The 25784-nt window shown below is 40.3% G+C and overlaps 2 protein-coding genes across 4 annotated transcripts in view; both read left to right on the plus strand.

Annotated features, from left to right (window-relative positions):
* The window catches only part of FRS2 (fibroblast growth factor receptor substrate 2), a 51870-nt gene extending 41473 nt beyond the window's left edge, over positions 1 to 10397 (plus strand). The window contains exons 6-7 of one of the 2 annotated variants that reach the window (XM_015281751.4): positions 595 to 758; positions 2826 to 10397. In XM_015281751.4, coding sequence (XP_015137237.1) covers positions 595 to 758; positions 2826 to 3776 — 1115 coding nt within the window. In that variant the 3' untranslated portion in view covers positions 3777 to 10397. The remainder of the gene's footprint in view (positions 1 to 594; positions 759 to 2825) is intronic. The other variant, NM_001199626.3, reaches the window with a different exon arrangement.
* Positions 10398 to 13365: 2968 nt separating this feature from the next.
* On the plus strand, positions 13366 to 25350 carry CCT2 (chaperonin containing TCP1 subunit 2). 2 transcript variants are annotated; one of them, NM_001012533.3, is made up of 16 exons: positions 13366 to 13458; positions 14037 to 14111; positions 14594 to 14659; positions 15547 to 15658; positions 16103 to 16179; positions 17214 to 17326; positions 18205 to 18407; positions 18587 to 18687; positions 18774 to 18901; positions 20318 to 20421; positions 22016 to 22135; positions 22752 to 22880; positions 22975 to 23078; positions 23884 to 23983; positions 24366 to 24507; positions 25031 to 25350. In NM_001012533.3, exons 1-16 carry the CDS (start codon positions 13456 to 13458, stop codon positions 25059 to 25061), a joined length of 1608 nt encoding a protein of 535 aa, NP_001012551.1. In that variant the 5' UTR covers positions 13366 to 13455; the 3' UTR covers positions 25062 to 25350. The 2 variants fall into 2 exon arrangements, with proteins under 2 accessions (NP_001012551.1, XP_040551714.1); XM_040695780.2 differs by lacking the exon at positions 13366 to 13458 and adding an exon at positions 13589 to 13826.
* Positions 25351 to 25784: the final 434 nt, after the last annotated feature.

Raw genomic sequence — 25784 nt, forward strand, 5'->3', positions numbered from 1 at the left:
AGCATATACCTGGTCAGTTGCTCTGTTATATGTCACCATATTTTAGTTGCAGTGTTTCAGAGAGATGTTAACGTTAGTCAGTGTTCCAGCCTTTTGGTTAGGGAAAAGTTAATAAAAATACCACATCTACAGTGGGTTTGGAAACTTGCTTTGGGTAGATGGGTGGGTAGAATGAAGTCTTAACAAAACTGCTGCAGGATTTGAGGTAATCCCAGGCAGATACCAAGATATCTGAAAGTAGGAATTCAGAGAAATAGGAAGTTAATTTAAAAAAATAAAAGAATTCCTGTATTTATTTATTTTTAAAGTAGACATGATTTCAACGGTAGAAAAGGAAGTTGTACAGGGAGCTTACTGGGAAAACTGGTGTGTTGTACACCTTGATTTTGGTGGTTGCTTCAGATGTCTTTCCCAGTAAGTACTAGGATGTTCTACTCTGCAGTTCCTCAGCAAATCTACCTTGTGAATATTTAATAGCTTTACATATTTTTATTTCTTCTGAAAGTTGAAGATTAATATATAAAATGCATTTTATTTGGATACAGTAAACTGTTCTATTCTAATATGGCTTTGCTTATTTTCTAATTGAATCAGCTCCTGGGTTCAATGCACAAAGTTTACCTAATGGCTATCCCAGATATCCGTCTTTTGGAGATGCTTCATCACATCCTTCCAGCAGGCATCCTTCTGTTGGAAGTGCACGCCTCCCCTCTGTTGGTGAAGAATCAACGCATCCTCTACTTGTAGCAGAGGAGCAAGTGGGTATTTTTTTTCCTTGTGTAGTTCCTTTTCAACATTTGTTCAGAATTTTCTCATGTTTGTTCTGTAGGCTTATGTTTTCATTTTTGTGCTTTTCAGTCAGACGTAATGTATTTCTACTCTGTTAGAAGTCAGACAAGTACTTGTTTTGTCTCTTTAAAATGATACTTTCTAGGATAGCTCACTGAGGAAGTCTAGCTATTTGAAGCTCTTATATATGAGTAGAGGTATAGAAAGTGTGTATTTGCATATGCTCATTTCAAAAATTTCATAAACTATTTTTAAACACTTAAGCTGGACTTCACAATGAGAGACCTTGGTCAAAATTATTTACGTTTAAGTCTTCTATTTGGTAAATCATGGAATAATTTAAGTTAAAAGCAATCTTTACAGTCCTCTACGTCTTACTGTGGAGTTAGAGGAGAGACCTGCACAAAGACCTGTCCTGTCATGTTTTGATTTCTTTTAAGTGGTGATCCCACAGTGTCTCTGAGCTTGACCACCCTTATTGTCAAAGCGTTCTTCCCTTACTGAAATTTTTCCTGTTACAGCTGGTGTTGATTGCCCTTTGTGCTTCTGTTGAACGTCTCCAAAAAGTTTCTGACTCTGTCTTCTCTTTAACTGTCTAAAAATAGTTGAAAAGTGCTATTAAATTGTTTCCTGGCCTTTACTTAAGGCAACAAGGACATCTCTCTCGGCTTCTCTGTGTATATCACATGTTCCAGTCCCTCTAATCATGGCCATCCACTGGGCTCTCCAGTACATTGGTGTCTTCCTTCTTCTGGGAGCCCATCAGTCTAGATTCGGTATCAACAGTACTGAATTGAAGATAATAATTACTTTCCTTAATGTACTGACTGTGCTTTAAGTAACACAAACCAATAGACATTTTGTATTCATTGCTGCAAGGTCACACTGGTGACTCATGTTTGACTTAGACCTCTGGTGCTTTTCTACAAGACTTTTTTTCTAGTCTATTAGTACCTGGCCTGTATTGTCAGTATTGTTCCATGCCAGGCACTGGACTTTACATTTGCCTTGCTGAACTTCGTGTGGTTCATGTGAGGTCATTTCTCTAGGTTGGTCCTCAGTGAAAACCTTACCAGTCTGAGAAAGAACACTACCAGAAAGTTTGAGGCTTTTCTCATCATTCAGGTTGCGGATGAAAATGTTAGTTAGATTTAATAAAATATAATCTGGTGATAAGAACCTGTTGAAAATAAAAAGATGAGCAGCACAAAGTGAACTGTCTTTTGGAAAGGAATTAGGTTGGAGCCACCACAGAAAATCTCAGGAGTTTTTGTTACTGCAGACTAAATGAGTTTAAAGAATCAGTGTAGAGTCAAGTGAGCTGTAAATTAAACTTCAATTCGTAGTGCTTGACAGAGAAGTTGTAAAGATGGGGTGAGTCCTGCTGTCAAATACTGCCCTTGCTATTTGAGTGTGCAGGCAAAGTAAGTTTAGAGATGGTGTTCTTTAGTCTTTCTCTTTCGGCCTTATGTTTATCTGATGTGGGAACTTGGAAGGATAAATCAGTAGTATCTTCCTGTCTGTCTTCGTGGCATCTGGTGTTAACTCCTGCTGCCTCTTAATTCTGAGTGCCACAGTTCATATGGAAATGCAGTTTTTCTGTTTGAGCTTCTGGTATGAGGAAGCTGTTGGCTCTTGAAGGAATGCCTGCTCTTTCTGAAAAGCTAATCTTATTCTCACTCTTGAATTGAGTGGTATACAAGGTGCATTTTTTTGTTTGTTTGTTTTGTTTTTTAATGGGCAGCAGATTTCCTTTCCAGTGTGGAAATTAGAAAGATAAATTTGGCCAAAGCAACTCTGGAATTTTTGTCCAAGCACATTAATGAGCTGGGCTAAAGAAGCCCGAGGTTGCCCTGACCAGAGCAGATCTGGAATAGAACCTGGAAAGCTTCAACTAGAGTACAGCTAAATTCTGCTCTTTCATTAGAGTAACAGTAACAAAACCAGCAATAAAGCAACAACAACAAAACAGGGCACAGCTCAGCAAAATGTGACAAAGACGGCATAATTTCCTTTATTTTTTTTCTTCCTTTCAGGTGCACACTTATGTCAACACTACTGGCGTACAGGAGGAAAGAAAAAATCGATCGAGTGTGCATGCGCCACTGGAATCAAAGCTTTCAAACACTGAAACAACTAAAGTAAAGGAAGATCAGATGTGTACTGACGATAGAGATGCTCACGTTCTCCTAGAGCCTGAAGGAGTCAAGTTTGTTTTAGGACCAACCCCTGTTCAAAGGCAGTTAATGGAAAGAGAGAAACTGGAGCAACTTGGGAGAGACCAAGTTAGTGGCAGCAGCACAAACAATACTGAATGGGACACTGGGTACGACAGTGATGAACGTAGAGAAACACCATCTGGTAATAAATTGGTGTATGAAAATATAAATAGGTTATCAATCCCTAGTGCCTCAGGGGTCAGGAGAGGTCGTTTGACATCCACCAGTACCTCAGATACCCAGAACATTAACAACTCTGCTCAGAGGAGAACTGCGCTGTTGAACTATGAGAACTTGCCATCCTTGCCTCCTGTTTGGGAATCCCGCAAGCTGAGTAGAGATGAAGATGACAGTTTAGGACCAAAGACCCCGTCTCTGAATGGCTACCACAATAACCTAGATCCAATGCATAATTATGTCAATACAGAGAATGTAACAGTACCATCAAGTGCTCATAAAATAGAATTTCCACGACGTCGGGACTGTACCCCAACAGTCTTTAACTTTGACATTAGACGTCCGAGTTTAGAACACAGGCAGCTCAACTACATACAGGTTGACTTGGAAGGTGGTAGTGACTCCGACAACCCTCAGACTCCCAAAACCCCCACCACTCCACTTCCGCAAACTCCAACCAGGCGCACAGAGCTGTATGCTGTGATAGACATTGAAAGAACTGCTGCTATGTCAAGCCTGCAAAAAGCACTGCCCCGAGATGATGGTACTTCTAGGAAAACTAGACATAACAGTACTGACCTGCCTATGTGAGCCTGGGAAGCATTATATCATTTGCACCTTTTGTGAAGTTTATAAAATTGAAGATGCAAGTACTTTGCATTTCTTAACACTAACGCCTTTTATAGACTAATAGAACTTTTTCTGCATACTTCATGTACTTGTCTAACTAAAGGGAATTAATGTAGAGCAAGTATTCATTTAGGTAACACTATTTCATTCTATGGTAGTAATTACTGCATAGCAGCATCGCCACCTTTCACAGTGCCTCTTTAAATTAATTAGAGTCTGAGTGACATGCCAGTTTTGAATTTATAAATATTCTGGTCTGGTGCCTATAGTCATTAATGGCATTTATAACACTTTTTAAAGCCTCTTGATATGTGTGTTATTAGCAGGTAAACCTAATCTTTCAAGACAGATATCTACATTCATTTCTCATTGACGTGGCTCCTTTAGAATGAAATGTATGTAATTCATTAACTCAGTTTGATGTACACAAGATGTATTGGTTCATCTCAAGGGATAAAACACCACACTTTTCTTTTTTTTTTTTCTTTCTTCTTCAAAGACCATATGGGCAAGAAGACATTTAATTCCCTGTAGTTTTCTTAAGTTGTGTGATATTTGAGAGGTCACATCAAAGTCCGTTAATCATTGCTATAAACACATCTAAACCCAGCCTTAAGCTGCTTCAGATAGAAGAGAATTCCAAGTGGCATATCATGTTCCCTGTGAAATCAGATGGATTTTAATGTTGTTAGATTTTTTTTTGTGAAGGAATTCACAGGTTGGTTATATGAATTAAGGCTCTTTTGTCATTTCTTAGTTCACTGTGCCTTCCTTTCTTTGCATTTGTGTTTCTTTTTATCTGTTGTTTTAAGAGTCAAAGTTTTGTACATAGCTTTAATTATTGTTCAGGGTTGTGTATGTGTTTGTCTTACTCTCTGCATTTGACAAAGAAAGACTCTTGAAGGTCAAATGTTCGTCTTTGTCCAGCGTTGTACTTCTTTCATGCCTGACTGAGATATCCCAGCTCTCCAGCAGCATGCATTATTGCACAACTGGAAAGGTTTATTATGCAGTTATTGTCTTCCTCTAAAGATTCAGACACAGGTTACGTGGGAGTCAGGGTACTGGACTTGGTAGCTCTTCGTAGGAAGTTGTACATTCTAGCAATGTGCATCCATAGTTGATAGTATAATTTAGAAAGATACGTAGTAAATTATCAGAAGGTAGTATTATCTATGAGTATACTTCTTTTCCTTTTGCAGTTGGTGAATTTGGTTTCAGTAATGGCTGCACAGTGTTACAGGTACATCCAAGCAGAATGTCATTTGAATATGCCAGATGCACCCTTAGAACTTGTTTCCTTTTTTCAATGCTCTGAATAATTTTAGAATTCTGGCAGTATTGCAGGTGCACCTTGGTACTAGCAGCAGCAGCAGTTACTCTTGAGCCTGTGATTGTAAAGGAACTGACACTTGTGAACTGGTGTGATGTAAAATAACCCTTGAACTTTGTGAGGAAAAACATGCAAGAAAAGCCATGTGAAGATCTGGAAAATAAATAAGGGTCTTCATGCAATATTTAAAACTGTTTTATTTAAATATATATATTTTTTTTCAGGTTTTTAAATTGGAGTGTATCCCTATACCTTTGTTAACTCTTCCTTTGGTCTTCTCTCAGTTTAGTAGTGGTAGCAACGGTAGCATCTGAAATACATGTTTCTTGCCACATCATTAAGGGATATCAGGCAACCTTTGAACTCTGAAAGACTTCAGTTATTCTTTGTAGACTGTGTGGTATGGAAATGCCAGATTTACAGAGAACACAATTTGCAGAAGTAAGAGATTGGTGTGGCTGAGACCGTTATGAGGAACTTGAATGAGATACTTAATGATTTCACTGTCAACCTATGCAAACTGTTGTGATAGATTTGTTGACTTGTGGGGAGAACTTGTTATTCAAGAAGATGAAGGCTACCTAGAACTAGAGATTTTTACAGGTCTGCAGTGTTAATGCTCCTTCACATGTTTTCCGTTGCTTTACCTTGTGTTGTGGACCAGTCTTGTACTGAAGAGAAGTTATGAGGTATTGCACAATACTGGGTTAATGATACTGGTGTGATTCTTGTTCTTAACTTAAGAACATACATTTAAGCACACTTAAATTTGTGAGCCAACCTACTGCTTCAGCATGTGTTTTGAGGCAAATGCGTTTGATTTAGATAGCTTCCTAGAAATACTTGGTCCTCATCTGTATGGTACAGGTATCTCAAATTCTGATTAATTGAACCCTTAAAACACACCTGTGAGGCAGAGGAGTAATATTCGTAATTGTCAGATAGGGAAACAGACCTAGTGCAGATCTGAAGTGAGCTGCCAAAATTACAAGAAACATGCCTCCTTAGTTCTGATGCACTGTCCTATGCATTTATCCTAGTCTCAAATACAAGAGATGGTCTGAATAATAATATATATATATATATTTTTTTTTAATGCAAGATTCACCGTACTTCATGTGGGGTATTTTCTTAGCTCTGGTCCCCAAAATTGAGAACTTACTGAGATTTTGTTCTCCAAGATTTCTGAATGCATAGCCATGGCATTATTTTTCTTCTTGTCTTTAATATATACTAAATGAAATAGTCGTCAAGCAGAGTCAAGTGAAAACTTTCTGTAGCCTTAGTTATATTAACAAATCTGGCACCATGTTTTCTAGGACTATATTTTATATCCTCTTCTACAGGTGGAATAACGCTTTCTTGTTTTGTGTAAGCTGCAAACGTACTGGGTAGTCCCGTTACCTGCACTGCTCATCTTTAGCATTCTTTTTATTTCTCTATTTTATGACCCTTGAAGTAGATGTAGTTGTGATGCACTTTACCCTTTGAGACTTGGTAAATGTATTTTCAGTCTCTTTAAAGGTTGTGTTGTTAGGTTTAGTGTCTGTTATTTAGGATTCAGTTTTCAGCTGAAGTCTCACCACAGTATTTAGCTTGTATTTATTTTGGCCCCGCAGGTGTATAGAGTGAGAATCTTCAAGTAGGTAACAAATTTCTGTAGTAACTAAGACCTTTAGTTTCCACACAGTAGGTCCTGCAAGAATGGCAACGCCGCTACCAGTTCTACTTTTCTTCCATTGCATGCAATTGGCTGCTGCCCTTCGAGCACATTGAACGAGGGAAAGCCTTTAACTGTAGATATTCCTTCAGTGCAATGACTTGTGAAAGACATTGGAGTATCTTTTAAAGAAAGAAAATGTTGATGCAGTGACCAAAAGTATGTAATAAAGATTGTACCGGAAATAGACTCAGTGAGAATCTAATCCATTGGTTGTATAACAAAAATATTTCTCCTCAAATCAATGCGAAGAGGGAGTCTAATCTTAATTTTGTAGTGTTTCTATGTGACTCCAGAAGAAAATCTAAAAATGACCTTTAGCTATTATTTCTGAATGTTTTTTTTCTCCCGAAAAGTAAGTTTTGCATTTGTGTTAAATTTAATGGTGTGCACTGAAACACTATTCCTATTAAAGTCTACAAAGCTTTTGTAGAAATCTGAAGGGTTTTAAACATAATGAGTATCATAAACTGCTTAATTTCCACTCCCCTCACTGCCCCTAGATACTAAACATTTGTGTGTGTTTAAACCTCTGACCAGGGCTTCAGTATACAAGTGACCAGGGAAAGGTCTTAGCTGTATCAAGTCCAAAACAATGTCAGACAGGGCTGCTCTTCTGCTGGAAACTGACCAGCAGTTGATTTTGCTGGATTTTTGATGGTGTGTTTGCTCAGAATCTGTTTTTTATGTAACTACTTCACATTGAGGTGGAATCATGAAATAGTAGATTGTCTTCACTGTTGGGGAAGTAAAACTGCAAGTTCTGGTCAGCTTCATGTACTACTTTGAGCATATAATGCTGTATTTGATTTGGACCTCTATTCCTGAGCAGTATTCTCCTCTTTGTGTAATGTGGGTTCAGTGGTGATATTTTTTTTTTTTTTTTTTTTTTTGCACTGTACAAACTAACGTAGTGGTTGCAAATAAGATAAAACTGATTTATTAGGAACTGGTAGTTGACTGGGATCTGAAGTCTTTCTGTAACCCCCAAGAAGCCAAAAGAAATTTGATCCTTCTGGTTTGATAGAAAGGATTAGGTGGTTTTGGAATTTAATGATAAGATCTTTTTCCATCTTTTCTTTGATACAGCAAATTAGGAGTTTATATTTGACAGTATTCACTTAATATCGACTTAAGTTCATTTACATCTTTATTTTTAAATTCATATACACTCCAAAAAAAAAAAAAAGAAAAAGAAAAAAAGAAAAAAAAAGAAGAAATTCCACCACAAAAGACTGCGTTAAGATGGAGTCAGGGCTGTTGATGTCCTTCATACACAGCATGCATTGAAAAGACACAAAGTCGTGAGTAAATGTCCTTTCACAGTCTTTAGAAATTACTTCCTCTTTTGGACAAGATAAGTGAATAAAAAAGAGTCTTAGCAACTGTAACTCTGACCATTTGTACGTTATTTCTTGTGAGATTGTGCTGTAAGGTATGTGACTGAGTTGTCAGATGTCTTCTGAGGATGTTACCCTAATGTGGCGTTTGCTCCAGATTAACGCAGTATTTTGTTTGGAAATATGTAGGTGTACAGATAGAACATGAGATATAAAGTTACCTTTAAAGTTGATGAAACAAGTTTTGGACATTTCTATATTTTTATATATTACAAAGGGCATTTTGAATTTTTTCTTGCAGTTTTAATAATTATTTAGTGTGGTTAACATACATTGTGACACTGTTTTCTGATATACCCATTACTTTGGTGTAATTCTATCTTATGTAGCAAATATGTGCATATACAAAGGAGATTCTGTAAAAATACGATCATGAAATAGGCTCGAGCCCTTTGCAACAGGGACTGTCTTCCTGCGTGTCTGCAAAGCCCTTCATGCCTCGGGGTCCCAGCCATAGCTCCCGTCCGAGACCTGTGGTGAATAAACTGTCACGAGATGAATGTGGAGGAGCAGCTCTTCTGCTCTCTGAAGAAGCCTTAGTACAAAGGTGCCATGAAGCTCACCTTGCCGCTCCCCAGTGCCAGGGCCATGCCATGTGTGGTTACTCTCAACCACTTGCCAGCTGCCCAGAGAGCCTGGGGTCGGTGTGTCCTTTGCTCTGGTCCTTCCCTTTGGCAGTAGAAAAGGAAGTCTGAGGTAGGAGCTTTGATGTCATCAGGGAATCTGCCTTCCTAGTGCTTGGGCCTCATGCAACATCCCTTGAAGCCAAACAACTAATTCATATCTGCGTCTGGGCCTACGGGTGTGTCCCTACAAGATTGAGTTCTGCTGACAACAGCTCTGTTACACCTGAGGACCTGGTTGGTCGAGTTCTTCAGGAATGGTCTAAAAATACTGTAAAAATATAAATATATTTAATTACATGTACTGAAAACAGAAATCCTATTTGTTGTGGTCAGAGTTCAGATTACTATGTGAGTTTTGATTTCTTAGTCATACCTGCATATATATTGCTTTAACTATTGTGTGTGAAAGAGGAAGTGATTCTAAAGTGTGTGAAAGATCAGGATTACACCTGTATCTGTAATGGTTGTGTTATTTAGGAATGGATATCAGTGAACTTAACTCCATATTAATGCAGTTTTTTTGCATTAGAATATGTGTGTATATCATACACCTGCATTTTATATATAATATATTATATATTTGGTACTAACTTTGTATTTTCCCTGAAATTTGCCAAATCTTGAAGACAAATGTTCTCACTTGTAAGACTTTGGTACTTAATAACTGAATGTATTTGAAATGCTCTGGTATGAAAGACAGTAATGTTGTACAGTACCCCACAATACAGATGTCTCAACCAGCAGGCGTGTTGCCTTCTTTGCGTGTTACATCTCAATCCACTGCAGCATCACCTTATGTCTCATGAAATATTGTCTGTGTTTTTAACTAAACTGCGGAGCTGCCCTTACAGTACAGCTGACAACAGTTCTATCATGTGTGCTGGCTGGTAGGAGTAAGAATACAGTAGTCACCAGTGTGCCACAAATGCATTTGTTAAATGCAGAAATACACATTTCTACAAAGGCCAAAATCGTATGTTGTATGTTCCTTTCTTGTCATTACATTGTATGATATTGTAAGATTATTGTATGTCCTAATTTGCATTATAAAATGTTTTTTCCTACTTAAAGGCATAAATATAGCAACTTTGTATAAAGGTAGCTTTCTAGATTTTTATTTCTTTTATATAAAAAGGTCTAAACAGTGAGAGTATCATTGCCAAACTGTTTATAAAATTTCAGTTAATTTGCCCTGTTCGATGAATTTGTTTTTACAAACATTCAATTTTTCTTTCATGAGAATTATATTATACTATGCAGAAAGAGTGTATTTTTATGCCATTCCATGTTAATCTTAAAACAAAAACCACAAAAAAAACTAAGCAAACAAACAAACAAACCCCTTGTTTTAAGCTATCCTTATTGAGAAAGCTTACCAAATGTTCATTTTTAAAGATGTATGATGTATGATGACAACATTTTCCCCTTTACCAGTGCCAACTTCATTTGGAAAAAAAATAATAATTGTAGCATGGCAATAAACTATTGATTTTACATTGAAAATAATGTGTGGGTTACTTCAATATTTACCATCGTTAGTGTGGACACATACTGCATTAGTAGCCTTTTTTGCTTTTCTTTAAATCACTGCGTCAAGGCAATGATAGATAGCTATTTTTTCCCCCTACTATTCCATTCAGTCGTGGGAAGAAAATCCAGAAGGCAATGACCCGGTGTTTGTAAATTGTTCTATGAGCTTTTGTTTCCTTTCTGTTAGAGCTCTATTCCTTTCTTCTGCCCGCAGGCCTGAAGAAGGCTGAAGCCCTGTCCAGATGGCCTCTACGCTTTCCTCCAGAGATGATAAAATGTAGTGATCTTGTCCTACATGGTGCAAGATTTAGATTAGTTTGGAAACGTACAGTAACTAATTTACCATAGAACTAAATTATCATATAACAAAATATCGTATAATGGTTTGAGTTGGAAGGAACCTTAAAGACTATCTAGTTCCAGCCTCCTGCTGTGGGCTGGTTGCCACCCACCAGCTCAGGCTGCCGAGGGCCCCATCCAACCTGGCCTTGAACACCCCCAGGGATAGGGCTTCCCTGGGCAGCTGTGCCAAGGCCTCATTACCTTCACAGCGAAGAATTTCTTCTTTATATCTAATCTAAATGAGCCCTCTTTCAGTGTAAAGCTTTTACCCCACATCCTGTCACCGTACTCCTTGACAAAGAGCTTTCCTGTAGGCCCCCATTTAGGCACTGGAAGGCTGCACTGAGGTCTCCTTGGATACTTCTCTGGGCTAAGCAATTTCAGCTCTTTAAGCTTGTCTTCATAGGAAAATTAGTATAATAAGTAATAAATAAAACTAAGAATGTGAGCGATGTAGTTACTAAAATGTCTGTGTGTTCAGAGACATTTTAGTGTGTTTAAATGTGTTCAGAGCTGAAACATGCAGCATAGTCTGCTGTTAGGCAGTCATCCCATAACAGGGGGAGGTGAGAAGTAGTATCAGTTTGAGGAGCCTCAAACATTAAACATTGCAACGAGCAGAGATGAGAAGGTACAGCTTCAGTGTTTGCATGATCTGCCGTTGAGTTGCCCTTTCTATATGTATGTGTATTCTTATGTGCAAATAATCTTAGCTAAAAAGGTTGTGTTGGTTGTTTGATCTCCGGTGTTTTCTGGTAGTTCTACGTATAACTGTGAAGCACAAAACTTGTTGTCTCAGTTCATGTTAAAATAACCCAGAACACAGCTTGTTTATAACCTCAACTTACACCATGATAGCAGAAAATGTGAATTAAAATCAGTATTAGTTCAATGTGCATCTTATGAATGCTCTGAGATAAAAGTAGTTATTACCTTTGTTTTTTCCAGTCTATTACCCAACCCAAAACTTAAGATGTTCTTCTATATATCTATGATGGAAATTGAAGATGCTCTAATTAAATCAGTACTCATTTTCAGAACAAGACCGGGGTGAAAGCATGTCCCACTCCCTGAATGGAGCAAAAAGCCCTTCCAAAAAAATCCTAAACTAGGCATGCTTACATTGAGAGACAAGTATGAAAGGTGGCAGAGTTTTAGTAGTGGTCGTTTTACCTCTCCATTGGGAATGACACATGGCTTTGGCCAGCCTGAGTCTTGAACACACACCCAGAGATGTTTCTCAGGATGTGCTTTCTAAAAAGGCTTTGCTTTTCTAGCCAACAAAACAAAACAAACAAACAAAACAAACAAACAAAAAAGATCGGAGAGAGGACAACCCCAATCTCTGGCACAAGTAATCTGAGAGCAAGAGAATACCAGTTAGAATACATTGTCGAGGAATAAGTCATACAAACCAATTTCTTTATACGTATATCATAGGATCATAGAATTGTTTGAGTTGGAAGGGACCTTAACAGTCATTTAGTCCACCCCATCTGCAATGAACAGGGACATCTACAGCTACATCAGGTTGCTCAGAGCCACCCCAACCTGACCTTGTGTGTCTCCAAGGATGGGGCATCCACGACCACTCTGGGCAACCTGGTCCAGTGCCTCACCACCCTTACTGCAAATAACTTTTTCCTTATGTCCAACCAAAATCTCCCCTCTTTTAGTTTGAAACCATTTCCCTTTGTCGCATCGCAACAGACCCTGCTAATCTATCCCCTTCTTTCTTACAGCCCACCTTTAGATACTGAAAGGCCACTATTGGGTCTCCCCAGAGCCTTCTGGAATTTGACCAGATGATGAGGTGTCAGGAGCACAAGCTTTATGGGGAGTAGCTAGGGGACTGGGATTGTTCAGTCCAGAGGAAGCCCAAGGGAAACCTTATCATTCTCTACAGCTGTCTGCAAGGAGGTTGTATTGAGGTGGGGGTTGGCCTCATCTCTCAGGTAACAGCGATAGGATGAGAGATAACGGTCTTAAGTTACACCAGGGGAGGTTCAGACTGGGTATTAGGAAGAATTTCTTCTCAGGAGAGGTGAGGCTGTGGCACAGGCTAACCGGGGAGGCGGTGGAGTCACTGTCCCTGGAGGTGTTCAAGGTCTGTGTAGATGTAGCACTGAGGGATATGGGCACGGTGGTGGTGGGTTCATAGTGGTCTTTTCCAGCCTTAATGACTCTATCAATGATGCCATGATTCTGGGTGACAGGCTTTTTGTAAGCTGAAAAAAAGCAACAGCACCGGGCTTGGGTGGGCACTGGCACAGTTGGACTTCCCAGAGAACAGGCAGCAGCACTCCCTAAGGAAAAAGACCGTGATGAGAGGGACCGCGCAGGACTGCCTCCCTGGTCTAATTCTGCTTGCTTTCAGTGGGCGATGCGGGTGATACAATGACACAAGCCTGGGGCTGGCCTCCTGTGAGCTTGGCAGCCGGCCCCGGGCTGAATTCGGAATTCACGGCGGAATTCAAACGCGGGAACGGCAATCCGCCCAGCGCTCAGCCTGGCCCCGCGTACGGCAACGGCCGTTCCCGCCTCCCGCCGCGGGGCGGACTACAGCTCCCAGAGCGCCGCGCGGCGCCTCCGCCGCTTCCTCTGACGGCAGTTCCGCCGGGCGCTGGTGGTGTGGCGGTGGTGTGCGCGCTCGTCCCGTACCGGAGGCGGCTGGAGGTCCCGAGGCATCATGGTGAGCGGCGGGCGGCCCCGCGCCTTGCCCGCGGCTCTTCCACCTGAGGGGGAGAGGGAAAGAAGGCGGCGCGGAGCGGCGGAGGGGCCCGCGTGGGGTGTGGGGGAGGAGGTTGGGCCTGGAAGGTTCCAGAGCGCGCACGAGGCGCGCCCGTTAGGCCGCGGGCGGGTCCCGGCGCCGGGTGGGGGCTGCTGAGGGGGGGTGCGGGGTGGGTGCTCAGCGGGCGCTCAGCCCGAGGCGCTGTCCCGGGCGGCCCTGGGGAGGGAGGGGATGGCGGCACGCGGCTGGGCGTGTAAGTGCGGGGAGCCCATCGCAGTCTCTTTCAGCAAATGCAGTCTCTCTCGCCGTCTCTTCACCTCATAACTCAGGTAATCTCTCAGTTAGCAGATCGCGATGTGGATTTCAAACAAGTAGTCAGGGTCTTTGAGGATTAATGTACTTGTTATCAAAACCAGATGTGTCACAGGACTTACTTCAGCGTTATAACTGTTCCTTGGATTGCTAGTGTCGGGGATTTGTGTTTAAAACGCAGTGTTTTGTGAAAGCTGCAGGAGTGTTCTCTGCTCTCGCTGTTGTAGGCATCCATTTCCCTCGCTCCCGTGAACATTTTCAAGGCAGGTGCAGATGAAGAGAAGGCAGAAACAGCTCGGTTGGTAAGTTTGTTCTCTAAGATAAGCTGGTGATGCTCTGGGTAATTATAGTCATTCTTTTAAGTCTAAATTTAGTTTCAGTTTGTAGCGATGTAGAGCTTCATTTATCTCTTACGGTCTTTTGTTGTTGCAGAAAGTAGAGGTGTTTTGTGTATATCAGCAGAGTTCCTCTGTATCTCAGCTTAGGAGGTTCTTGTACCTTGGAAGTCTTTTGGCTCTGATGTGTGGTTTTATGCTTACTGCAAAAATTGAGTACGTTTCATCTCATTATTACATTTCATCTCGTTATTGAAATGTAGCACTTAAGCACTTAAGGATCAAGTGTAGTGTAATATCTATGAACTTGGAACCAAATTCTGCTGAAGGGAGTTTCTCTGTGGAAGAGTTTGGTTAAGATGTCCCCGTGGAAATTACAGCCTAACACTTGCTAATTGTTTTAAAGTAGAAATAAATAATTTTCTAAGGCATATTTGCTTTCATTACAGTCATCCTTTGTTGGTGCAATTGCTATTGGTGACCTGGTCAAGAGCACTCTGGGACCTAAAGGCATGGTAAGATAGCTGCAGGTTCTCAGTGGTTGTGCCTGTTAATCTGTGGTCTTAACCCATGCAAACCTCACGGAGTTTCACCAGGCTAAGTGCAGGATCCTGCACCTGGGTCAAGGCAATCTCAAACACGAATGCAGGCTGGGCAATGAGTGGATAGAGAGCAGCCCTGTGGAGGAAGACTTGGGTAGATTATTGGATGAAAAGCTGGAATATGACAGCAACATGTGCTTGCAGTCCAGAAAGCCAACCATATCCTGGTCTGTATCAAAAGAAGCATACCTAGGAGAGAAATGGAGGGCACTGTCCTCCTGTTCTCTCTTAAGAGGGCACACCTGCAGTACCCTGTCCAGGTCTGGGGTGCCCAACACAAGAAAGGCATGGAGCTATTGGAGTGGGTCTAGGAGAGGCCACAAGGATGATGAGAGGGCTGGAGCACCTCTATTATGGAGACAGGCTTAAGGAGCCCGGAGAAATGAAGGCTCTGAGGGGACCTCAGTGCAGCCTTCCAGTACCTAAATGGGGGCCTACAGGAAAGCTGGGAATGGACTCTTTTTCAGGGAGTGCAGTGACAGGATAAGGTGTAATAGCTTTACACTGACAGAGGGCAGGTTTAGATTAGATATAAGGAGAAAATTCTTCACTCTGAGAGTAATGAGGCCATGGCACAGCTGCCCAGAGAAGCTGTGGGTGCCCCATCCCTGGAGGTGCTCAAGGCCAGGTTGGATGGGGCCCTGGGCAGCCTGATGTGGTGGGGGGCAATCTTGCCCCTGGCAGGAGGTTGAAACTAGAGATAGTCTTTAAGGTTCCTTCCAACTCACACCATTGTACGATAATTTAGTTTTAATAGTTACTGTTCTTTTTCAAACTGTTCTAATTCTTGCATCATGCAGGACAAGATTCTCCTAAGTACTGGGAGGGATAGCACGGTGACAGTGACCAATGATGGTGCAACCATCCTGAAAGCTATTGGAGTTGACAACCCAGCTGCCAAGGTCTTGGTTGGTGAGTTTCTAGCAGTTTGTCATTGTCATACTTGGAATTTCTTCACTTGCAACTTTATTATGTAGTTACTCTACACAGTGTGAAAAATTGACATATTCTGTGATAGATACTGCATATCTCTACTTGAGAGCATCTGTCTGGCCTTGCTTCATTTTGACGATGATCTTTAGGCACAGGTTGAGAGAGGGATGGCTCTTGACTGCTGACAGGGTAGGATAGGTCTGTACTGCAAACAAAGATGGGGAATTGGAAGGATGGGATGATGCTGTGTTTGATTTGCATCTCAGGTTTTTCTGTGAGTTATAGTTTGACAGCCTCTTTGTCTGTCAGTGGAATTCTTTTTCTTCCTTAAAGTAATGTGAGATAAAAATGCTGTTGATTGTAGCTGCTAGGGGTGTTCAATTTGTTTTGAATCCAAGCATTAATGCAGTGGCTTTCTTTTAGATATGTCAAAGGTTCAAGATGATGAAGTTGGTGATGGAACTACATCTGTCACAGTGTTGGCAGCTGAGTTACTGAGGGTGATGTATCAACGTTTTTAGATGTTTCTATATAGGCTGTGTAGTCCTGGGATATCAGTAGGAGATGTATTGTTGATGCTTATGAAGTGGGCTCCCAAAGGATAGGAATACTTTGCCCCGTTGCCACTAAACTGATAGGAAAAAACGCCTAGATACTGTCTTCTTGTATTTTTTAAAATATATTTATATATGCATAGACCATGTAATGAATAAATTCACAAATATTTTGATTTGGTACATTTTTAAAAAAATATTTTCTCCTTATTTTGTTTTACAAGTGAAACATCAAAGTGTTTTTGTGTCGTAGGTCAGTTTCTGAGTTTTGCACTGAGCAGCACATGCACTGTGAGGCTCCTTTGAAGTCCTATTCCACAGTGTTAAAGAGGGGGAAAAAACAAACCTTGTCAAATTCTGTTGTTGTGTGCACGAGACCTGAACTCATAACATTCCTTTTAAACGCTGCATGTTGAAGATTACCAAACACTATATTTGAAGTCACTATGAAATAGGACTTAGAACTAAAGAACTCGAGCTGTACCGGGGAATCTAATGGTTGTAGTTCATGGATCTGAGATCAGGAGCATCTGAGAAATAGCATGTCAGCTTGCCAGCTTCCTTGCAAAGGGTTTGAGGGTGTTCCTTGCTCTCTCTGGGGCCCCACTCCACCTTATGTTACATATTTAAATGAACAAGGAGCTGATGTGTAACATCGAGTGAGAGTTGGCTATTTGGATGCATGTGTCTGGTTGCTGCAGGCTCATATTAGTGAGACTCATATTATGCAGACTCATTCAGACTGCAAAAACTCATATTAGAATGAGTTTTGTTATTTAATTCCAAGGGCAGATCATATTTGCCTAGATTGGAGGGGGGAGTGGAAAGGTGCCTAGAATGTTTTCCCTCTCTTAGGTCTTCTCTTTATAGTTCTGATGCTTTTGCTGGCATTCAGAATTTTCAGGCTACTCCAAAGTATCTTTCCTAGTTAATATAAATGTCCTATGTAAGAAAATTAATGATTAGTTTTATTCAAATAGGAGGCAGAATCACTGATTTCAAAGAAGATTCATCCTCAGACCATCATTGCAGGCTGGAGGGCAGCCACAAAAGCTTCAAGAGAGGCACTCCTGAAAGCAGCTGTGGATCATGGGTTAGTAATGTATTGTTGCAGTAACTCTTTATAAACGATTTGAGATTAAAACTTACCAGTGAGAATTATAGACCACTGGGAAACTTTTTGCTGTTTGGCAGAAACAGAATAAATGAATTGAACGTTTGAGGGGAAAAGACTACTTCTGAGTTTGGTGAACTGTAGAAACTTTGTAAAACTATAGAAAATTATTTGTGGCATTCAGAAACAGAAAATGAGCAGTAAGTTTCTCCATAGGACAAAAGTCTGAGTCGTTACTTCAGCTCTCCTGCTCTGATTTTAAGTATGTTTGAATTCTTTATGTGACAGCACAGGCTTTTCCCAGCGAGTGCAGAGTTTTTGTTCTTAATCAGTCTAAGCTATCTTTGTAGTGAAATTACACATCCTAGAATGCCAGTTCAGTACTGTGTTGCAAACAGTACGAGGACAGTGAAGTAAGATTATTTTTTTTTTAAAGCCTTGATACAGAAAGAGGCAGCAGCAATTTCTAATTACCAGTATAGGTTTAAATGTTTTACCATATTACATAGCCAGAAATCTTGGATATCACTGTGACATACAGGTTGCTGATAGAATATGTGCTGTCATGGTCCCTGATCAAAATAGCAAAATGCAGGTATGTCACTGTAAGGCTGAATTGATTTTGTAAAAGTAATGACAACCAACAGTTAACAAAGGAATGTTTCAACAAAAATGAGGCTAAATTAAATTAAAACCAGCTTCAAAAAGATATTTCACCTGGGGCTTCTCCCATTGCAAAATGAGTATGGATTGTATCTCAAAACACCAAGCAGAAATACCATGATAGTGATAGTCTAGTGATACGTAAGGCTGCCAGATGGAGACCTACTGATGTAGCTGTGCTGCCTTTATTGCAGTGATGATGAAGTGAAGTTCCGTGAAGACTTGATGAACATTGCAGGAACAACTCTTTCATCAAAATTACTTACTCATCATAAAGATCACTTTGTCAAGCTAGCTGTAGAAGCTGTTCTTAGATTGAAGGGTTCTGGAAACTTGGAGGCTATCCACATCATTAAGAAACTTGGTGGAAGTTTGGCTGATTCTTACTTGGATGAAGGTAAGTGTTTGTATGTCAGCTGTAATTGTGCTTAAGAAATGAAACTGTTAAAAGTTACGCATTGCTATGGTAATACTAAATTGTAAAGTACAAGACTATTATTTTTGCTATAATATAAATGGACTGTTGTCCTTTCTTAATTTTAAGTCTTAAAAAAACCCCATCTTTTATTACTACAGGCTTTTTGCTTGACAAGAAGATTGGTGTAAACCAGCCAAAAAGAATTGAAAATGCAAAGATTCTTATTGCAAATACTGGTATGGATACAGATAAGATTAAGGTACGTACAGAACTACTGTTTTGAAGCAACGTTTTCATAAGCAGAATTAACTGTTCTGGCTGAACTCCTTGTTTTCTTTAATTTAGATTTTTGGCTCTCGTGTTAGAGTGGACTCTACAGCAAAGGTTGCAGAAATAGAACAGGCAGAAAAGGAAAAAATGAAGGAGAAAGTAGAGCGTATTCTTAAGCATGGAATAAACTGCTTTATTAACAGGTATGTTTCCTTGGAAAAGGGGTAGGGTTTATAATGCAAACAAAGTAGTGAGGTTTTAGTAGTGTACGTGTATGAAGATATTATTTAAACCTATATCTGTAAAATTAGTTGATGTTAACTAATGCTTAATTGATTCACTTCAGTGAGGCTAGTGTTGTTTCCTTTGCACCTTCCCCCCCCCCCCCCCCCCCCCCCCACCGTGTCCTGTACACTGTTGTCCTGCTGCTTGGCTGTTGGGTAATTAGGGATCCATGTCTAAGCCCAAGTAGTCTTAAGTAGCGTTGCTATGGTTTTATAGTAACCAGTGACAGATCTATGAATCTGAGAGTCTTTTCACTTGTGTCATGTTTTCACTACATTGTGTTCTAGTGTAGGTAAAATGACTGGTCTGTCCAGCAGATGTGGTGCAGATGTATAGAGTCCTAGAGTCAGGGCTCTGGTGAGTGGACTTAATGAAGAATGCTTCAAAATTATACAGAAAGAATTCTCAACTTCCTCTTGCTATGCAGTATGCCTGTAAAACAGGTGGTGGCTGCCCTAAGAAGTTCAGGTAGCAGTCAGTCATTGTAGCCAGGCTAATGATATTCTCATTAGGATGTCTATTAAGTTTGATTTATTCACTGATACAGTTGATTTCTGCTTATATCCATGTTGTAGATCTCTTCCACATCTGTTATGTTTGCCACTTGAATACCACTGGGGAGATGTGTGATGGGTCAAGGCAATATTGATCTAGAGTAGGAAGAATCTTCTCTGTATGTAATCAGAAATGCCATTTGTCTCTTCTGAAGATAGATTATAAGTATCTGTTTTCATGAGGTGACATCTCCCAGCTTCTGAATTTCTACAGTCCTCCTTCTTTAATTCGGAAGGGAAAAATAATTTGGTTGTTGACCCCGCATTGGAGAGAGGAGATTACATATAAATAAAGAAGCACACTCTTCCCTGTAGTCTTCTATCTGCAAATTAGACTGGCCAGGTACTGTTCCCACAGAGTTGCGTACTGTTTGGATTTTGTGCTGGTAAGGAATTAAAGGAAATCTTTTCCATGTTGTTCTACTGCACCCTGCTATAGAATTGGCAACTAAGCTTCCATCAGGCATCTAGAATCAAAGGGCTTGGGATTTAAAGCACCAGTGATAATGTGTCTTCACAGGCAGTGTATTCAGAACTATTGCAGTTTGAAGTTTATTTTTTAGTACTTTTTTTCCTCCCCTGTCATGGCTGTTTGCTTGCTTCTGTGTAACTTTGGGTGGCTGGTGCCTCACATACAGCTGTTCTTGTAGCTTTCAGAGATCTACATCCATGCTGCTAAGAATCGGCTGTCCTTTGTTACTCCGGTAACAGAGGTCTTAGAATCTTTCAAAATGTTTGTTCTTTCTGTAATGGGAAGCTCTGCCTTTTCTTTAATTGTAGACAGCTCATCTACAACTACCCTGAACAGCTTTTTGGGGCTGCTGGCGTCATGGCTATTGAACATGCAGACTTTGCCGGTGTGGAGCGTCTGGCTCTTGTTACAGGTATGTAGACTGCCTTACTGCGTGACACTTGGAGGGCAACATCCGTTTGGTCTTCAGTAAATGTCAGTGACTGATCACCTAGTTTTGACTTTCTTTGAGCTATTGAGGAGATCTGTGAACGTGAAAAGTACTTAGCATAAGCTTTATTTTACACAGCTTGCGTACAGACAGGTATGGAGGGCTATATGAAATTAACCATAAGTAACTTTAAGTAACTTTAATCCATAAGTTGTGGATTTATCAGCACTCAGTTATCTGCTATTGAAAGAATACTCAAGTTTCTGTTCTCAGTATATAACATTTCACTTGTAAAATGATTGATTCTGAATCCTTCCTTCATAATGATGGAAACACGTTTTCTCTACCAGCTGTGAATAAAGGGTGATGATACTAAGTGAAAAATAGAAACATGAACTGGCTGAATTATCTTTTGTATTTTAAAAGTACTTCAGATTATGTCCCTGCTTGATAAACATTAGAAAAGTTTGTTTTCTAGGGAGAAGATACTTCAGCCGTGGAAAGTGCAGGATGATAAATCCACAAATTAATACCACCTTGTTATAAATGTCTGTTTGACTGTAATAACAGAAGAGTAAAGGGGCATCCTATGTTAAAAATATGGGCCTGAGTCATCAGCTTGAGGTGGACTTCAAATAACTCAAACAATCTGGGTATTTTCAGTAGTGGTCAGTGATTAGGGAAATGGAGAGTTTGTTTTGCAGAGAGAAGAGAAGAGTTACTGTCTGCTTTGGTCCATTAAAACTGAAACTGCAGTTGTGTGCAGCTGTCTGTAGGCACCTTGATGCAGGCAGGCACTGCAGTGAGAAGCTTTATTATGGAAGAAATTCAGATTTTAGAAACAGAACAAGTGGACAGTGATGGACCACACTGGATCAAATCATAGAGCATAAATGCATACTGTACTGCAGATTTCATCTTTCCTTGTAGCTGCAACTAAAGCAGTGCTGTGAACTAACGCGGACTAATAGAACATATGTGAATGTGTGAATGAATGCATGTAAGTGATCTTCTAGTGGGAAAGTTCTAGCAAAGTGCTAGAACAGTATTCCATTCAGAAATGTTCTGGTCTTTGTAGTATTTATGGTATGGGAGTTTACAGATGGTGTACAGCGTGGCAGCTGTGGCATGCCTTGACTCTCTTGATTCAGGAGAGTGATGGCCAGTCATTTTCAGCTGCTTCTTTAGGAAGTCAAAATGAACACGAGCACAAGTTTAAATACAACAAATTTGAGGTAGGATTTTATCAACATGTAATGAGCCAATAACATTAAAATGTACACCTGTTTGAAGTTTTAAGAGACTGCATGTTGTTATCTGGCAGTATTATATGGGCAGAACTCGAAAACTTTAGAGCTGTTGTAGTTCTTTTGGCACAAAACACTGATGTTTTAAGGGTTTACCAGTGTCAGTAGAAGGCTTCTGGTACATACACTGATGTCAGAAAAATCTGGCTTATCAGTATTGTTATATTGAATTCATTCCTTTGTGGTTACATGGATTTGTTTTCTTTCCTTTTTTAGTCTTGGCTAGAACTGAGGATGCTTTTTGACTTCATATAACCTTACCTTTGTAGGTGGTGAAATTGCATCAACCTTTGATCACCCTGAGCTAGTAAAGTTAGGAAGTTGCAAGCTTATTGAAGAAGTCATGATTGGAGAAGATAAACTCATTCATTTCTCTGGTGTGGCAATGGGTGAGTGTTTCAACAGGGGTGGCACGCTGCAATATTTGTTAACTCTGTGCTAACAGAGACTGAGCTGTGTTGAGTTACCAGGATGGCTATGCCATGTAATGACTTATCTAACTTGTTCTGAATGCCTTGCTCTTCAACAAAACGTAATTGCTGCAAAAATACATCTTCATGGTTGAAAACTGTTCATTTACATAAGCAATTGTGAGTATCGTATCCAGGATTTCTGCTTGGGGTGATTCAATTGACGAGAGAAGTAGCAGCAATCTGTCGTGCTTCAAGAACTGGCTAGCTTGTTCTAATAAAATACCAATACCATAAGTTTCCAGGTGCTCGTTTTGAGATAAAAGATTCACTTTCTATTAAATTAGGAAAGATTTGGAGCAGCTCACTGATGATAGCAGTAGTATAGTGTACATCATTTCAATCTGCCTGTGAAATGTCATCACACTTCCTCTCTTCCTCTCTACAAATCGATTGCTTTGTGTAGAATTTAATTGCAGTGATAGCTAAACCATTTCAAACACTTTGTGATATCGTCGTCTTGTGTCATGTTCACACTCTCATCTTACTGTTTTGGTTTGTTTGTTTTAAATCTTCCTGCATTTGAACTTTGTAGGTGAAGCCTGTACCATAGTTCTGCGTGGTGCAACACAACAAATTCTAGATGAAGCTGAGAGGTCTTTGCACGATGCTCTCTGTGTTCTTGCCCAGACTGTGAAGGACACTAGAACTGTTTATGGTGGAGGCGAGTATTAAATTCTCTGTACTATGGACCTGATACACATTTGGTATTACTATTCAGCTTGTGTGTAAAACTCTTGTGTGTCTTCAACGTACAGGTTGTTCAGAGATGCTGATGGCTAATGCTGTTGCAGAACTTGCCATCAGAACACCTGGCAAAGAATCTGTTGCAATGGAGTCATTTGCTAAGGCTTTACGAATGGTAAGTTTGTTTAATCAGAGCGCTGGATTAATGTAAAGCTGCAAGAGCTCATTGGTTTATTGACTTCTGATATCAGACAGTTGCTTCTCTCTCTCTCCAACTTCTGGTTTTCTAAAAACTCAGAAGTGAAATATAGTAACGTATCTTGGATGAAAAATTACTGTTTCTGCAAAAGCCTTTGTATTCTATTCAATTTCATTTGTGCTCCAGTGCTATCCAGAAGTTTCTAGACTTCTGCTGGAGATTGCATCTTAGTAGGGATTAGAGTACCACAAGAAAAGAAGTTCATAGGATATTATGGTGCTCACAGACACACATTGTGAGGACCAGTTGCCCTCTGATTTCTCTCTTTTAAATTAGGGAAACCCCTCCTTAGGGAATGAGACTGTGAGGAAGCATCCCTCTAAAAAAAGAAGGTTAAATTGCAAAGTAAGACTTGGTATTACCTCTTTGTAAACAGAGCGATGTGGTGGTTGGTGCTGACCAGTAAGCTGTATTCTTAAATCCTCCAGTTGTAGTTTGAAGTGGTTAACAGAGACGTGTTTCTTTCTGTCCATATAAAACAAGGTGACAAATCTGCTAATGCACTTCTGTCCTCTCAGCTGTTGCCTTTAAGTTTTAAACAAAAGGGTGGGTGGATTGTTTTTTCTAATTTCTGATCAGTGTAACAGATAATCTGCTGTTTTTGATTAGATGCTCATCTTGAAACTTAATAGTCAGATAGCAGTGTCCAAGTGTGTGATGTTTTTGACTGTAGGAATCAGTGCATGCGTTAATTAAAACCAACCTGTGTTTATCTGCTTAGATCCCAACAATAATAGCTGATAATGCTGGCTATGACAGTGCGGATTTGGTTGCTCAGCTCAGAGCTGCTCACAGTGAAGGGAAGACAACTTACGGACTTGGTAAAGAGCTTGATGTTATTTCTGTTCTTGGGTTGATGTTTGAGTGGGGGGGGGGGGGGGGACGGGATGGTTAGACTTACTGAACTTGTTTGTCACTAATTAATTCAGCTGGAAGAATCAAATATATTGATGCCACAGTAAGTGCAGTGATTTTTTAAAAAAAATTAAAAATTGGAGAGAAATCTTGAACTTAAGGGAGGGACCTTGATGTGAATCGCTTCATTTAATACCTCCCCTGCTATCAGTATGGTTCATTTGAGCAGGTAAACTACTGGGTTGGCAGATTCTAGTAATTTCCTTCCAAGTAAGCAAGGGAAGGGAAAAAAAACCAAAACCACAACCACACTAAACAAACCACTTTTTAACCTGTGTTTTCTTTCAGATATGAAAGAGGGTACCATTGGAGACATGGCAGCGTTGGGAGTAACAGAAAGTTTCCAAGTCAAGAGACAAGTTCTGCTGAGCGCAGCTGAAGCAGCAGAAATGATTCTTCGTGTAGATGACATTATTAAAGCAGCACCGAGGTATGACTGGGATGTCTGCATTGGTCACTTACAGTATGAGCAGTATGAACAGGCCTTGAGAGCCATCCGTGCACTCAGAATAGTGTTCCTGAGAAATACCTACTTAATCTGAAGATGCCATCTACTCATGCCACTTAGAGTACTAACACATCTGCAGAAGTGGCTGACCAAAATGTAAGGGACTTTTCTTTTAGAAGAATGCGTAGTTAAATGTGCAGCTGCTTCTGAAATAGAATCTGCACCTAAAACAAAATTGTGTTTGTTACAAAGCATAGGAAGAAATCTTACTTCTAGGCAGGTTATCCTGCCCCTTGGAGGTAGTTTGCACTGTTTTCTGACTCACAGTTCTTTCTCACCATGGCCAAAGCCTGTGTCTCATCACAAAAGGCAGTAGCATCTCAAAGCTGTGAGCTGAAACGAGCACTGAATGCAAAATAGCAATTGAAAAATGAAGGCAGGTGGGGGGAGGCCGATTGACCTCAGCATGGGGGAGAGCTTTCTGATCTTTCTTTTTTCTCCCCAGAAAACGCGTACCAGACCATCGCCCCTGTTAAACTTCTCCTGAGTTCTCCTGGTACCTGAGACTGCGTGGACCAGATCTCACTTAGTAATTTTTTTCTAATGATTTAGTTTTTGTGAGGTTATGGAACAGAAGCTTAAGATGAGCAGCTCCATCAACAGTGGCAAGAAGCAACTGTCTTCAGCTTCTTTTAACTTATTTCAGTTTATGTGTGTTGTGGGTAAGATTCACTTCCACATAAAACATGGGCTTTATACACTGTACAGCTTCTGTTCCTTTCCATGTTCCACTTAAGATACACAGAAATAAAAAACAAAACAGAATTCTTCAGCGTTGTGTTGGTCTTTGTGTTTCATATCTTCAGTCAGACCGAAGATACTTGGCAGTGAACAGAGCAGTTAACACCGGGGTTGTCCTCTCACTCCCGCTGTATGTGTCATCGTCACGTCCTTCTTTAGGTTGACGTTGTTCATTTTTTTATGAGCAGTTTATTCCAGTCCTGGCTGCGTAGGCTTGGAATCCAAGAAATAGGCTCTGAAGCTGTTATCCTGTTCTAGTGATAGTGGAGTAGTACTGTTTGTTTTCTGATGCTAAGAAGACAAAAAGCTGAAGAGGAATTTTAGTCAGTGCCCGTAACAGTAACTTAAATCACACCGCAGCCTTTTGCACTGTGAATTTAACATGGGATGCTTCGAAGGGAAATAGTTGGGAAGAAGAATCAATATGCTGGATTGAGGAGTCTGTATGTGTATTAGGT

Source organism: Gallus gallus, chromosome 1 (assembly GCF_016699485.2).
Source record: "Gallus gallus isolate bGalGal1 chromosome 1, bGalGal1.mat.broiler.GRCg7b, whole genome shotgun sequence".
Lineage (NCBI taxonomy): Eukaryota > Metazoa > Chordata > Aves > Galliformes > Phasianidae > Gallus > Gallus gallus.

Coding starts and splice junctions, on each gene's coding strand:
- CCT2 (XM_040695780.2), top strand. CDS start 13,788: ATGCAGTCTCTCTCGCCGTCTCTTCACCTCATAACTCAG. Junction 14,660..15,546: donor CTCTGGGACCTAAAGGCATG/GTAAGATAGCTG, acceptor TGCATCATGCAG/GACAAGATTCTCCTAAGTAC. Junction 18,688..18,773: donor TGGATACAGATAAGATTAAG/GTACGTACAGAA, acceptor TCTTTAATTTAG/ATTTTTGGCTCTCGTGTTAG.